General features: G+C 42.0%; 1 protein-coding gene across 1 annotated transcript in view; it reads right to left on the reverse strand.

The window, feature by feature from the left end:
• Nucleotides 1-540: 540 nt before the first annotated feature.
• The window catches only part of LOC104496739 (talin-2-like), a gene marked incomplete at its 5' end in the record, with an annotated part of 41,734 nt that continues 29,775 nt past the window's right edge, over nucleotides 541-12,499 (reverse strand). Inside the window, 5 exons of the mRNA XM_010139904.1 lie at nucleotides 541-1,048; nucleotides 1,994-2,119; nucleotides 6,439-6,621; nucleotides 6,716-6,778; nucleotides 10,075-10,200. Of these exons, the coding sequence (XP_010138206.1) occupies nucleotides 920-1,048; nucleotides 1,994-2,119; nucleotides 6,439-6,621; nucleotides 6,716-6,778; nucleotides 10,075-10,200 (627 nt within the window). The remainder of the gene's footprint in view (nucleotides 1,049-1,993; nucleotides 2,120-6,438; nucleotides 6,622-6,715; nucleotides 6,779-10,074; nucleotides 10,201-12,499) is intronic.

Genomic DNA, 12,499 nt, shown 5'->3' on the forward strand with positions numbered 1-12,499 from the left:
TTCCCTTTTTTAACTAACATACATTCTAACGGAAATCCCGCAGTACGAACAAGGTAACTTCAATTAAACAAAATGCTAACTGTTCAGTCCAACGTTAGAGCGTGTGTATGTGTGTATAATACTGCAAAAGTAGTCACACATTAGAGGTATATAACTGAAACAGCATTTTCCTTCACGAACCTGCTATTATTGAGGCAGTGACAAGGTTTCCATTTCTTTGTTTTTCTGAGCTCTTTGAAGAATGGCTATCGCCATATTTTGTAAATCTAAATACTGTACAAGCAGAAGCTTGTTGGTATCAGATGAGGAGCCATACTACTAGTGCAAACAGGTGCAGAGACAATTTCTCCAGTTTTGGGGTGAACCAGCTATATAACACTGAAAGAGAACAGGCATCTTCTTCAAACCCACACTCATGCATGTTTCTCCACTCAGACCTACATCCTTCTCCATCTTGGTCATCTTTTTACAAGGGTGGTTGGGGGACAACCACCAGCTCATGGGATATTTATCATATGAAAGATTTCTTGACTGTCTTCCTATTAATATTACGAAAGTTTTATAACAAGTCAAGGAATGATAAATACCTCAAGCATCAGGAAAGTGACAATAATACTGACTTAGTATCTTTAGTAAAAAGTGAATCATTCTCTCCTGAGATAAGTCAAGGAAGGAACAGGAATGGTGAACCTAACACTGTACCATTATTTGATCGTCATGCACCTCAGCTGACCAGATGAGAAAGAACAAGTGTTTATTGCCCTCTGCTCAGCCAAAGCTAAGATAGGCAGTTTATTTAGGTAAGTGCTTGGCATATCAGAATGTTGTCAGAGCAGTTCTCACTGTACTGTCCCCCTTTAGCTTATTTCTTTAAAAGAAAAGGAAAAAAAAAAGAAAAACAAAAGAAAATCTCAGCAGGTTAACCCTCATCTTCTCTCAGTTCTGTGGGTAGAAACTTGTATTGCTGTTGGCGGATCTGAGCCAGTTTTTTCCTTGCCTCTTCCAGCTCTCTTTCCTTCTTCAGCATTTCTTCTTGGGCTGCAATGATCTGGAAAACAGAAGCATGAATTATGACAGCAAGGAATACTGTCTGTAAAGCCAGAACTCTTTCTCAATGACACCAGTCAAGGCAGGCCTTGAGCATTCTCCAGAGAAGCACCGAATTTCAATTGTTTTGGCAAGAATTGCTCAAATTTTTCCGGGTTCCAGGTCTACGGCATTAAGAACAGTATCATATTCCCACTTATTTCTTAAAGAGGACTAAAAAAACCAAAAAAGAATCTACCCGCACAGTTTTACCACACATCCATGATGGATTTTGTAGCGTTGTGCTCCCTCAGCATGCACCAGGGTGAGGAGTTCGCATGGCAGGATAAGCACCATACCTTAGCATAGTGTTTGAGTGGCAGCAAAATTGAACGCTGGTAACTGCTGCTATCCACAGTATTTTCCTGCACCTCAAAATGCCAAAGAAAAAATGAAAGTACTGCAGATAGTCAGAAATTACTAATTTCAATATCTTTTAAGTGGTCACCAGGCAGTAGGTTGTGTTCCTCATTCATAACAGTGAATCTAGAAGCTGGTACAATCTCAAAGCCTTGGAACCTGTTTCTCAATACTGTTATTATTTCCCCAAATCTATTATGGTCACTCTCACTCTCTATTTCTTTGATAATGTGCATTCAAAATTAGTGTTCCGTTAAGATTTGGGAATATTTAAAGTATGCAAGAGAAGTTTGAAAAGAACCATTAACTTCATCAGAACAAAAATAAAGATACTGGACAATGGTAACTGCTATTATGGTAAATGCCCAGTGAAGAAGTGTAGAATCTTAGAGCAAATCCCTCTGCTGCCATGACAGTGGTTACCTGGCAATGAGGCATCAGGTAATTTACCCACATAATTTGTCCAGCCCGCAATGCAGCATTGTGAACTACGCTACATTGCTGGGACCGTTTTTCTCTGCTTTGCTTCTTGGGTGATTGTACTAACCTGAGCAATGCCACCCACAAACTTTGTTTTGACCACAACATCGTCATCCTCTGCTTTCCCAAAGGCTGCTTTTTGGGCTGCCCTGACAAGATTGTCTGATGCTCGCTTGACAGCATTTCCTGCGGCCTTTGAAAAAAGACAAAAGAAAGACAGTGAGAACAAAAATGCATAACTAACATGGATTAATCTGCGCATCAAAACTAAAATGTTCAACTACACAGAAAAGGTATGTTTTGGTTTGGTTTTCCCAGTGGAAAGCAAATAAATCTTTCCAAATCAGTAATAAAGAGAGGAACACAATTCCTTTATTTAAGAAGCTGGAAGTTGGGAAAGTCACAAACAAGATTTTTTTCTCCCTCCAGCTTGAAATAAAACAGTGGATGAAATTGTAAGTTATGTTATGTGCACCACTGATCAGAATTTTTTTTTGGGGGGGAAGAACAACAGAAAATGAAAGCTAGCATATAAAGAAACATTTTAAGGCAATGAAGTTTTTAAATTAATGGACTTCCATCAGGGCAAATTAGCTGCTTACACAGTCATGATTATCTCACATATAAACTTCTGTTTCCTTAAAAATTCTCAGATTTCTAAAGATAAACATTCTAACATTGGTAATACATCTCCTGTTGTCTGAACCGAGCAGTGGCCGCAGTTGTGCCTCAGGAGGAGGGTGGTGACTAAGCTACCTAACCAAGCACTGTGACATTGCTGACGCTCTCTGAGCTGTACTAGAACACACGCTGGCAGCAGAGACTCCACACTGCTCGCTCCGTAAGCGCCACGGCCACAGGCACTGGTGTAATGGATAGGAGTGGTATCTCCTGTGACCCCCATGGGAATTCGTCTTTGTCACAAACAAAATGCAAACCTCTCTTCTACTAACGCTAAAAGGTGGAGCTGGTACCTCTTCTGAAGCACTGAGGTCTTCAAGACTATTGGCTAGGAAATACCCTGTGCAGAGAGGTGATGGTCGCACAGGGCTCAGCATCGTAAGATGGGCTCCGAATTCGCTCCAGTGTACTAAGAGGTACTGAAAGCGGTGGAAAGCTGGCTATGGGAGACGGTCCATGGTTTAACAGGCGGTGCACATGACAGTGTAAATGAGGTTTTTTCATATACCACTGGCAGTCCTTTAAATTTGTGAATCTCAGGCAAGTCTTGTGTCTGGTATTTTGTATTTTAAATTGGTTGATATGCCAGAATTGACCCATGCCTCCGTCTTGGCTCTTACCGGAAACCTCTTCCTTTCCACTTCTTTATCTATTCCTCAGTGTCAGGACAGAGGCAGGAAAAGAAACTTCTGGGCTGATGTTGACTTCGTGCTAAGAGGGGTCATGGGTCATTCACTCTGACAGACTGACGGAGGGACTTAGCTGTATGTTTGCTACTCAATTATACACACAAATACTGAAAGGTGCGCCCCCAAATGTATTTCAAGTGCTTTAGCAAAGAAACAACTTTAGAGAATGGGAGAGCGTACCATTTAAAGGTATTTCCACCTCCTGAGCAAGAGGAACACCTAGATGACTTGTTACCATGGATAAGTCTTCGGTGCACAGTGGAATGCTCCGGAGAGACATCTTAAGTGTGAGGAATTTAGTTGAGAAAGCAGAAGCAACACATTATCAACGCTCCTGCAGTAACATAGCCTGGTCAGAGTGACATGACTTTATCACTGCTCAAACTGACATCTCTAAGGCTGCAGAGCACTCTCAAGAACAACTGAGTAGTTCACGAAGAGAAGGATGTGAATAGTTGAATCTTGCTAGAATTCTTGTGCTGGAAAGGTGCCTATGCTGGAAATGAAAAGTGAGACCCATGTGCTGCAGGAGCGCATTTGCACACCATTCAGCTATTTGTGCAGCACGGATTTAAACCAGCAGAAGCAGGTTTAAATCATAGGTACATAGGTACAGCTGTCCCAGCTTAACCTGCTGCCCAAGAAGTGTCAATTAGACTCTAAAAGTTTACCTGGAGTCAAGGAGGACTGAATAAATTAAGAGGAGAAAACCGCTAAAGGTTACTAAAAATACAGAATCTGCCTCTGGCTTGGGAAGTTCCCGAGCTGAAAATGCTTGGACCCAAGAACATAGGAGAGAATAGTATCATGCATGCTTCCCCTGTTCTTCTGTGCTTCTCTAAGCATTTCCTAGGGGCCACTGCTGGAATTAGACTATAGATTGGGCTTAATAAACTTTTGGTCCGATCCAGTAAGGCTGTTCTTGTATTAAACCCTGCTGTCTAACAGCAAATCAGTCAACACCACCAATAAACAACATTAACGTTTTCACAATGTGCAGAGAAAGGGGAGGTTACTTGCAGGGTTGGGACAGGCCGCGAGAGAGAACATGGGCAGAGCTCTCTGTCCCATGGCTCCGGATGTCCGCAGGTGTCACGCGTGCTGAGACCACTCATTCCCACACCGCTGCTGACCAGAACAGCCTACTCTCATATGCTGGAGACGTACCGCACTCGGAGGGGAAGCCACATGGACCAGCTCTGAACCTGCCCCTCGCCTCCCTATGGTTCTGTTTCATATTTCCAGCCTCATCTCCCTTTCAACTTTACTCTCTTCCTACCTGAAATGACCCAAGGACAAATTACTTGAAATTTGCTCTGCTCGGTCTGAAACTCATCCAAAGAGAACAGAAACATTTCTGGTTTTTTTCGTTAGATTTCGGAACAGACTCTGGAACAGTGCATTCCAAGTTAGCATTCATGGGAAATACAGTTCAAACGTCTTCTCCCAAAGCTTGCAGTTGTTTATGGTGTAGGAAAGAGCAAATTAAACCATTCACACTCCTGAACCTAACCTACTGATTGAAGCTACGTGAAAACTTTTGCTGGAGGCAAAGCCAGCTGAAAAGACAGAGTTGTTTTGGCAAACCTACCAGCAGGCATCAACTCACGCTGTTCCTGCCATGATAAAGGACATTATTTCCAAGTGCAAACTGCTTTTCCCTTCGTTAGTGATTTTGAGACCAACAGGAAGCTTGCTAGAGTAGCAGCACCGAATTTCAGCCCACGCTTGGGCTTGTTCCGCTCTCACATTCCTTTCCAACTTTTCACATTTGATGTCTATTTAATATTTGCCTACAATGACTAAGAACCCTCAATTTCCTGGCAGAGCTGAGAAAACACAGTCGCTAGTACTTGATTTTATTCCTGTTTCTATTGTTTGTTCTGCATTTAAAATTCCTTCAGACCCATTGTGGCATTTGGATATCGAAGTGCAGATCACATTACAGTCAGAGCTATCTTCCAGTTATTGACACCTCCTCCACAGACCCTTGACAAAGTAAATTTATACGAATCCATTATAAAGCCATCTCATCCCTAGAGGTAACATTAACAAGCCAGTTTTCTATAGAAACAGATTTTTCACACACTCATACATTTATTTTTTCCTCCTAAATATTAAAAAAAAAAGACTACATTGGTTCCTCTTGCTCAGACAGATCCTCAGTCATGTGTATTTCTGTTGGACTTGATGCTACCTATCCATACGTGAACTGTTATATTGAGCATCCATTAGTAGCATCTGAGCAAATATGAGAAAAACGGGAAATTTCACAATCACCACAGATACTCCATGTCGATGGTATGAAAAACGAAGCTGAAATAGTTCTTACATTCCAGGCTGAGCCTGCAGGGCAGGGTGTCAGAGAAGGCTGTAGCCATTTACAAAATGAACATTCTTGAAATTTTGGAGACATTAGATTTTACCCATCGCAGAACAGTGTTAATTCAGAGAAGCTCAACGTGAAATGGATGTGTAACGTAAAAGGGAACCAATTTCACGTAAAAAAGTTAAGTCAGACTTTAGTTGAAATGTTGCATCAGCTTCTCTTACTGCTTTTGCATGGCAGTAAGTCTCTGTTTTAGAAACATTCTACCTACAATTGCTGTCTCTGGACTACTAGAAATAAAGGAAAGCTGACCACCATGCAGGCTGGCATTCAGGCAAGTACTTTGCTGGATCTCACAGAGGTCAGGGAGATACTCATGTGCAACCAAGTTCAGAGTGCTCACCTGTTTGCAAGCTCACGGGGAGTCTAACTGAACACGTAATCGTGGAGAAACCAGCTACACTCGGTTGCTATAAAGATGCAGGTAGTAAACATTATTAGCTCATGTATTTCTGAGGTTTATCATAAATATGAATCTATCGATACTGCACCTAAACCAGGGCTTGATACAGGCCAGTCCACATTTGCACCTCAACACCTTTAAAACTTAAGAATGAAACAAGCAGTGAAGCGAGCTGTAGCTGCTGTTGAATAGTAACAAATGCATGATCACATCATCCCCAGTGTCCCACAAGGAAGGAAAACTGAACAGAATTCTGAAAAATCAAGAAACTATTCCTAAAAACTGTGGTTTGTTCACACAGCAAACCCACAGCGGTACTCTGGGTTTTCAGTAGTTAAGAGCACAAGTACCTGTAGCCTCCTCATGGCTTCAGAGTCATGATCAGCCTTCACTTTGCAAGCCACAAGCAACTGTGCTGTAGAAGCTGCCACTTGTTTGGCAGATGAGATGAGCTTCTCCTCACTAGCATGGCCTTGTACTGAGGCATTAGCTGCTTCACAGAGATTGCTGGTTGCAGCTGCCACCATTCGGGCCTAGGATAGAGTAAAAAAAGTCACTGTGTATTCTCACGGGATATTACTTCTTCAGAGAAGGTGCGAGTTTGCCTTAAGAGAAGCAGATACTCACAGCGGAAATAAGTCCCTGAGACCACTGTCCATCATCAGCTGCATTTGCAGGGATTGCTCCAACCTGAAAAAAACCAGTTCAGAGATGGCTTACGATAAACAGAAAATACATTTGTCCCAGATGTAGACAAACAGTAAGACATGAAACAAGGAAACACCTGCACCTGTGACTGTGCCCAGCAGGACACAGGACATACAGGAGCACAAAATCCAACTGGAAGTTAGTTGTCAGTGTGCTTTCAGGACACATCTGCCTGCTCGCGTAGTGTCCAACTTGCTGTGCTGCTTGAATTGCCCCATCCTTGGAACACGAGTAGAAGTCCCAGAGTAATGGTTGTTGCAGCCTTTGGCCTAACCTGCAGTTGAAGCAGTAGATCTGAAGTAGATCTGAATCTCCTGGCCTTTAAAATAACTTACTTCTGTCTCTACAACACATTTGGATTTACACCATTCCTGAATCTCTTTCTGATTCTGGCACTGTGGGAAGGTGCAAAACAGAAAGCTCCACAGGGAAGCCCCCTAACTGCCTTTGTGCCCAAGAATGGCACCTGTGGAAAGCAGCCGGTATTTCTGCATGGCTCATCCACTGCAGTGCTCGTGACACCAGCAGTACCAGCAGCAACCAGGAGACAGTTTTCTTCCCGTGTCAGATGAAAGTAATGAAACAAAATTGTACCGTTTGTTGCCAGCCCCCCATCCTCAACTGCCTGGGACTGGGGGTTTTGGGGAGAGAAACTGGAAGATGTGAAATGTAAACATGGTCCGGAAACTTGTTGTGTTTTAAACAAAATGGAAACAGGGGTTCTTTCATGAGGATGCCAGGGATCAGAGTAGAATCCTTATGTGTAATATCAACATAAACAGAAGATGTGTTCTCTCACAGCTCTGGTGACACTTTTGTATTACTGAGAAATCACTTATACAAAAAAATACACTAGGTCCCTGAATTCTTTAGGTTTCAAGGTTTTCTTGCCTAATCATGCCCAGAAAACATATTTTAAGTAGACTACAGATGCAGGAGTCTTGTTAGTGGTGTCTCAATTTTGTGTGTGCGTGCATGTGTGAATGAATGGGGAGGAGAGTGTGGAAGAAGACAGATCACACCCAGCTGCCCAGATTTCATCCATACGGCAGAAAAGGAAACAGTTGCATAACATAAAATTAATTATTTTATAACAAGTCCACAGGGGAAAGTAGTTTCACTTAAAATTTCTTTAGTGAACTTTTCAACTACAATATTTCACCAATTTGGCCTTTAAGGTACTTTCATAGCCTTTACCGAGCAATGTCAGAAATTTATCTGGGACAAGATCATGCATGGCTTGCACACATCCACGTAGCTGGGAAAGGATTTCCCAGTGCCTCCACGCCAAATAAAAAGGTCAGTGAGGAATTTAAGCCAAGAGTCAGTACCATTTTCTGCTCAGTACCCAAGCGATGGATATGGAGCAGATCAAACTTGTCCTTCCCACCCACATGCCAGCCGTGCTTTTCTGGGAGGAATCCATACCACATGCCTCAAAAGGTTTCTTACAAAAGCAAAACGTTTCCCCCAGTATCAGTTACAAAGCCTTCCCCCCAGGCAGGCTGCAGCCATTCGCTGAGGGCAAGAATTGTCGGTCATCTTAGGAGGCAGCTTCCTGTACTGCTGGCTGGCCTGCAGAGATCCAGGCTACCACAGCAGTCAGAGGATACCCCACAGGGACAACTACCTAAGCGTCAGTAACTAGTAAAGAAAGAAGAGAAGGAAAATGGGTTAGGGCTTCACTATTTCAGAAGTATCTTAATGTCTGTCTTATGAGAACTATCATAATGAGAGGATGAGCCACAAACAATGCTGCAGTTTGATGTTACATTAAATTCTTATTTTGGTTGGGATTCACTTCCACCCTTAAAGATGACAGTATTATTTGCGGATCCACCAACCAGGCAAGAAACTATCAGTAAAAGCCACTTGCTGCAGAAATTCCTGACCCTTCAGCCAGCTACTAGAGAAGAGCAATGGATAAAGCAAAACAGCTCAGCTCAGTAAAGCGGGCTGAACAGATCTGCTCATACGGCGCTGTGTTTGTCAGGGGTGCTTCTGCTGGAACAGCAAGCTGCAGCTTTCCTCAGACACACAGATTAAAGTGGTCTTAGCAGTTTTCTGAACCTGGATGGAACAGCGTGCAAGTGCTGCTAGCCTCAATCTGAAAGACACAATTGGAAATGTATCTGTGGGAGCAACGGAGGCAAAACTACCGGAGGGAGAATCAGGGCTGGTACCAGAGATAGAAGTACATTCTGTGTAACTTTAGTGTTGGTGAGGAAAGTAAAACAAGCTGTATGTCATAACGAAACTCAGTAAGAACAGGTCTTATCACATAAAAGCAGACTGCACAATAATCTAGGTGACGCAGGTAAATCAAAATTCTCATGTTTTGGACTGTCTCCACAACCAAATGGTTATTCATATCTTGTTTTATGCATTATTGATGGGTTCCACAGCTAAAGCTTATGGTGGGTCTTTTCAAACAGTTACATCATCATTATTGTGAAACAAGTGCTCTGTGCACCTGTGGGAATGAAAAGCACAAGCTCCCCAGAAATCCTAGCTGCAGTAGACAGCAGAGTGCTTTCGTGACAGGACCCATGACACAGTCTGCTCAGAATAAAAAATTAGATTAAATTGGAAACTGTAACTATACAACAACAATGATCCCGTAACAAATTGTTCTCATGGGCAATGTATCTGTTTGATGTTCAGATTTTAAGTTTCAGAGTACGTTAACCGGGAAAAATAACAGTGATGGATATGAAATGAATTACAAAGATCTCAATCCTGAGCAGAGCCAGTGGATGACACATATGATAAGCGCTCTTTCCATTGCTCCCAACAATGATTACAAGCACATCCACTTAACGGTACTGAATTCGCATGCAGGCCTGTGTCCCCACTGAATCAGACAACAAAACCCTGCAGGCACAGTTTGTGAGGCCCCTTGCTAGTCTGGTCCAGAGTGGTATCCTACATTCGGTTTTGGATCCCCAAGCTGTCTTGTGTGACTGTACATTACTAGCTTGAACACAGATCTTCAGGAAATGAGAAAGAAATCCCACAAATATAAAAACTCCCCGCAGCTGAAACTTCTGAAGAGCCAAACACTTGATTACACTTGAGAGGTTTAAATAAATATCTTGTGGGGTTTTTTTAAACAGAACCAGGCCTGGCCATATATTGTGATGAGCAATGGAAAGATTTACATTTTCATTAGTCGTTCCCAAGCTCCTTTCCTACTGGTTTCACAGAGAACAGCAGGAGACTAGATTCAGTTTCCACGCTTTCCTCCCCCACTGCTGCTACTTGTCCTGTTTACCCACCTTTCCCTGTGCCACCAGTTCTCTCTGGGCTGCTGACGCTGACTTCACGAGGGCACTGGTAGCAGCTGCAATGGATTTAGCTGCTTCCAGGATCTGTTCTTCAAAATCCAGAGTCTCATCTGCTTGCTACAACCAAGAAAGAACAACGTCACGCATTATTCACCTGAAAGCACTTGTATTTTCAAGATGGAGGACATACGCAAAGTGAGACAAGAAGATTTTGGAACACATCAGCAAATTCAGTAAGACCTGCAATGTCATTTTCTGCAAAGGAGTTTCATGTAGACTAAAGCTGGGAGTCAGCATAAGTGAATGTAAATATTAAGTTGCCCTCCTGGCTGCTCACGCTTGAAATTGAGTATTGGACAAGATACCTAAAGAATTGCCTTTGACTTTCTAATACATTACCTCCACTTGGGCTACTCAAAACTACATTCAGAAAGCTGCAGGTCTGAAAAGAAACTCTCACTTTTCCATACAGCACTTTGTAGTGCTAGAATACTGGCTTCCAGCATTGGTAAACTTGGTAGAGCATTTGCTAAAGACTTAAAGCCTTAAAGAGAGAGCAGTGATAAATGTATATTGTTTCACTCAGCTCTGCTAAGAAAGGTAATGGAGATACCAAGCAAGCGCTTAGCCTTAACAGCTGTCGGGAAGAGCTGTCTCTTCAGAGGGCAGCACTGTGAAGCAGTCCAGTTTAGTCACCTTGCAGACAGGAAGTTCCAAAGGTCTGTCTGGAACACTTCAGTCGTCCAAACATGTCTTTCAACAAGCATATGCGAACATAGAGATCAGCTGTTCCTAATGAGGTTTCTTGCTATTTAAAATGCAAATTTATTGTTCCATGAAACAACAAATTCCCTTTCTAATAGTTGAAACAAATCTGAGCACATGGATCCATGTAAGCACGCTTACTAGCTTCTGAACAGTTAACAAAATAGATAGAGATAGGTCGGTATTGTTATTTTAAACAGAACCAGGCCTGGGCCGCGTGTTCCGATCGGTTTTTATACATTCTGTTGATTTATTTTGTATTTAATTTGTGATCAAATCACAAGCCTACCAGAATCCAATGCAGTGGGACCAGTAAGGGTAGTGGATTCAATACCAGAACAGATCGCCTTGTGAGAGATGAGGCTTTTGAAATACAGGCTTCTTCCCACTTATGCAACCACAGCACTCTTGTATCAAATCACTAACTTTAGCAACGCCAGCCAAACGGACTTTGAGTTAGAAAACAGAGCATTTCGTTTGCCACTCTAAGCGCGTCCATCTAACTTTGTCAGGTTTAGTTCTCCTGTTACTGCAGTCTGATGAAATATGAATTATGAATTCATTATGTCAATTATGAAATAATAAAAGATAGAGATGAGTAACTACAAATCATTACAAAATGGCACATCAAGCAGTGCTCAGTCCTACAGCACTTCACATAACTGCCACATAACTACAAAAAAGTCCAGGAGATGAAACTGTAACATCCATAGACACCAGAGAAGCAGAATGATCTGAAAATAAAAACCAATGCATAGATGAAGTTGTCTGGCACTTTAAAGTTTTTCTTGTCCTTTAGGAAAAGGCATGTAATGCAAGGGAAAGATTTTGTCTTAGCCATTGGGCTATTTCCATCAACTGAAGCGCGTGAGCGCGTGTCTTTGTGATGAGCGTAAGAAATCGCTTTGTAAAGTGAGCAAGTCATGTTCCACATGCATTTTTGGCAATGCCTGCAATGTAACATTATGACCATTATTATATCTAAGTGGTAGTCACATTGGTCCTGAATTTACACAACAGGCCTCAAGTCTTATTTATAAAACTCTTACTTGAATCAAGGCATCACAAACCCGAAGTGACTAAACGGAATTCGGTATAGTCACTATCAGATGTATTGTTGAGTTTGATTAAACCGTCTTCAGTTTAAAGACTTAAACGGAAATATCAACAACAGTAGCACTGGATGACAGTCAATTTAACAGACAGTTATTGCACTTTGACTTTTGTCCAAGGCTCCCTGGTATTGAGAGTTTTAAAATTTGATTCCAACATAACAAAATCTATTATGTCTATTGTTCTTTACATGTCAGCATTGTCGGGAATTCAAACTTAAGTGACAGAGCATTTCAGTATCTGCTTTTTTCTTATAATAGAGGTGTAATTCTTTTGTGAAGTTGAAAGAATGCCCATGGCCATACACTGATCATTAGGCAGCCATTTATGTGCCCAGATGGTATTCAGTCTGCAAAAAAACAGCCACCAAGAAGAGGCTGAAGAAAATTAGTCGTTTGGACTGTTCAGTGTAGTGAGTGGACTAAACATTTTACATAAACGCAAAGTAAAATTTACTACTTTCACCGAGAATGCAGAGAAATCAAATCTTGCAGTACTGAGAATGCTGTTGTACAACGGCTGGATTAAATTCCTCCAT

The sequence above is a fragment of the Buceros rhinoceros genome, unplaced genomic scaffold, assembly GCF_000710305.1.
Source record: "Buceros rhinoceros silvestris isolate BGI_N320 unplaced genomic scaffold, ASM71030v1 scaffold30510, whole genome shotgun sequence".
Classification (NCBI taxonomy): domain Eukaryota; kingdom Metazoa; phylum Chordata; class Aves; order Bucerotiformes; family Bucerotidae; genus Buceros; species Buceros rhinoceros.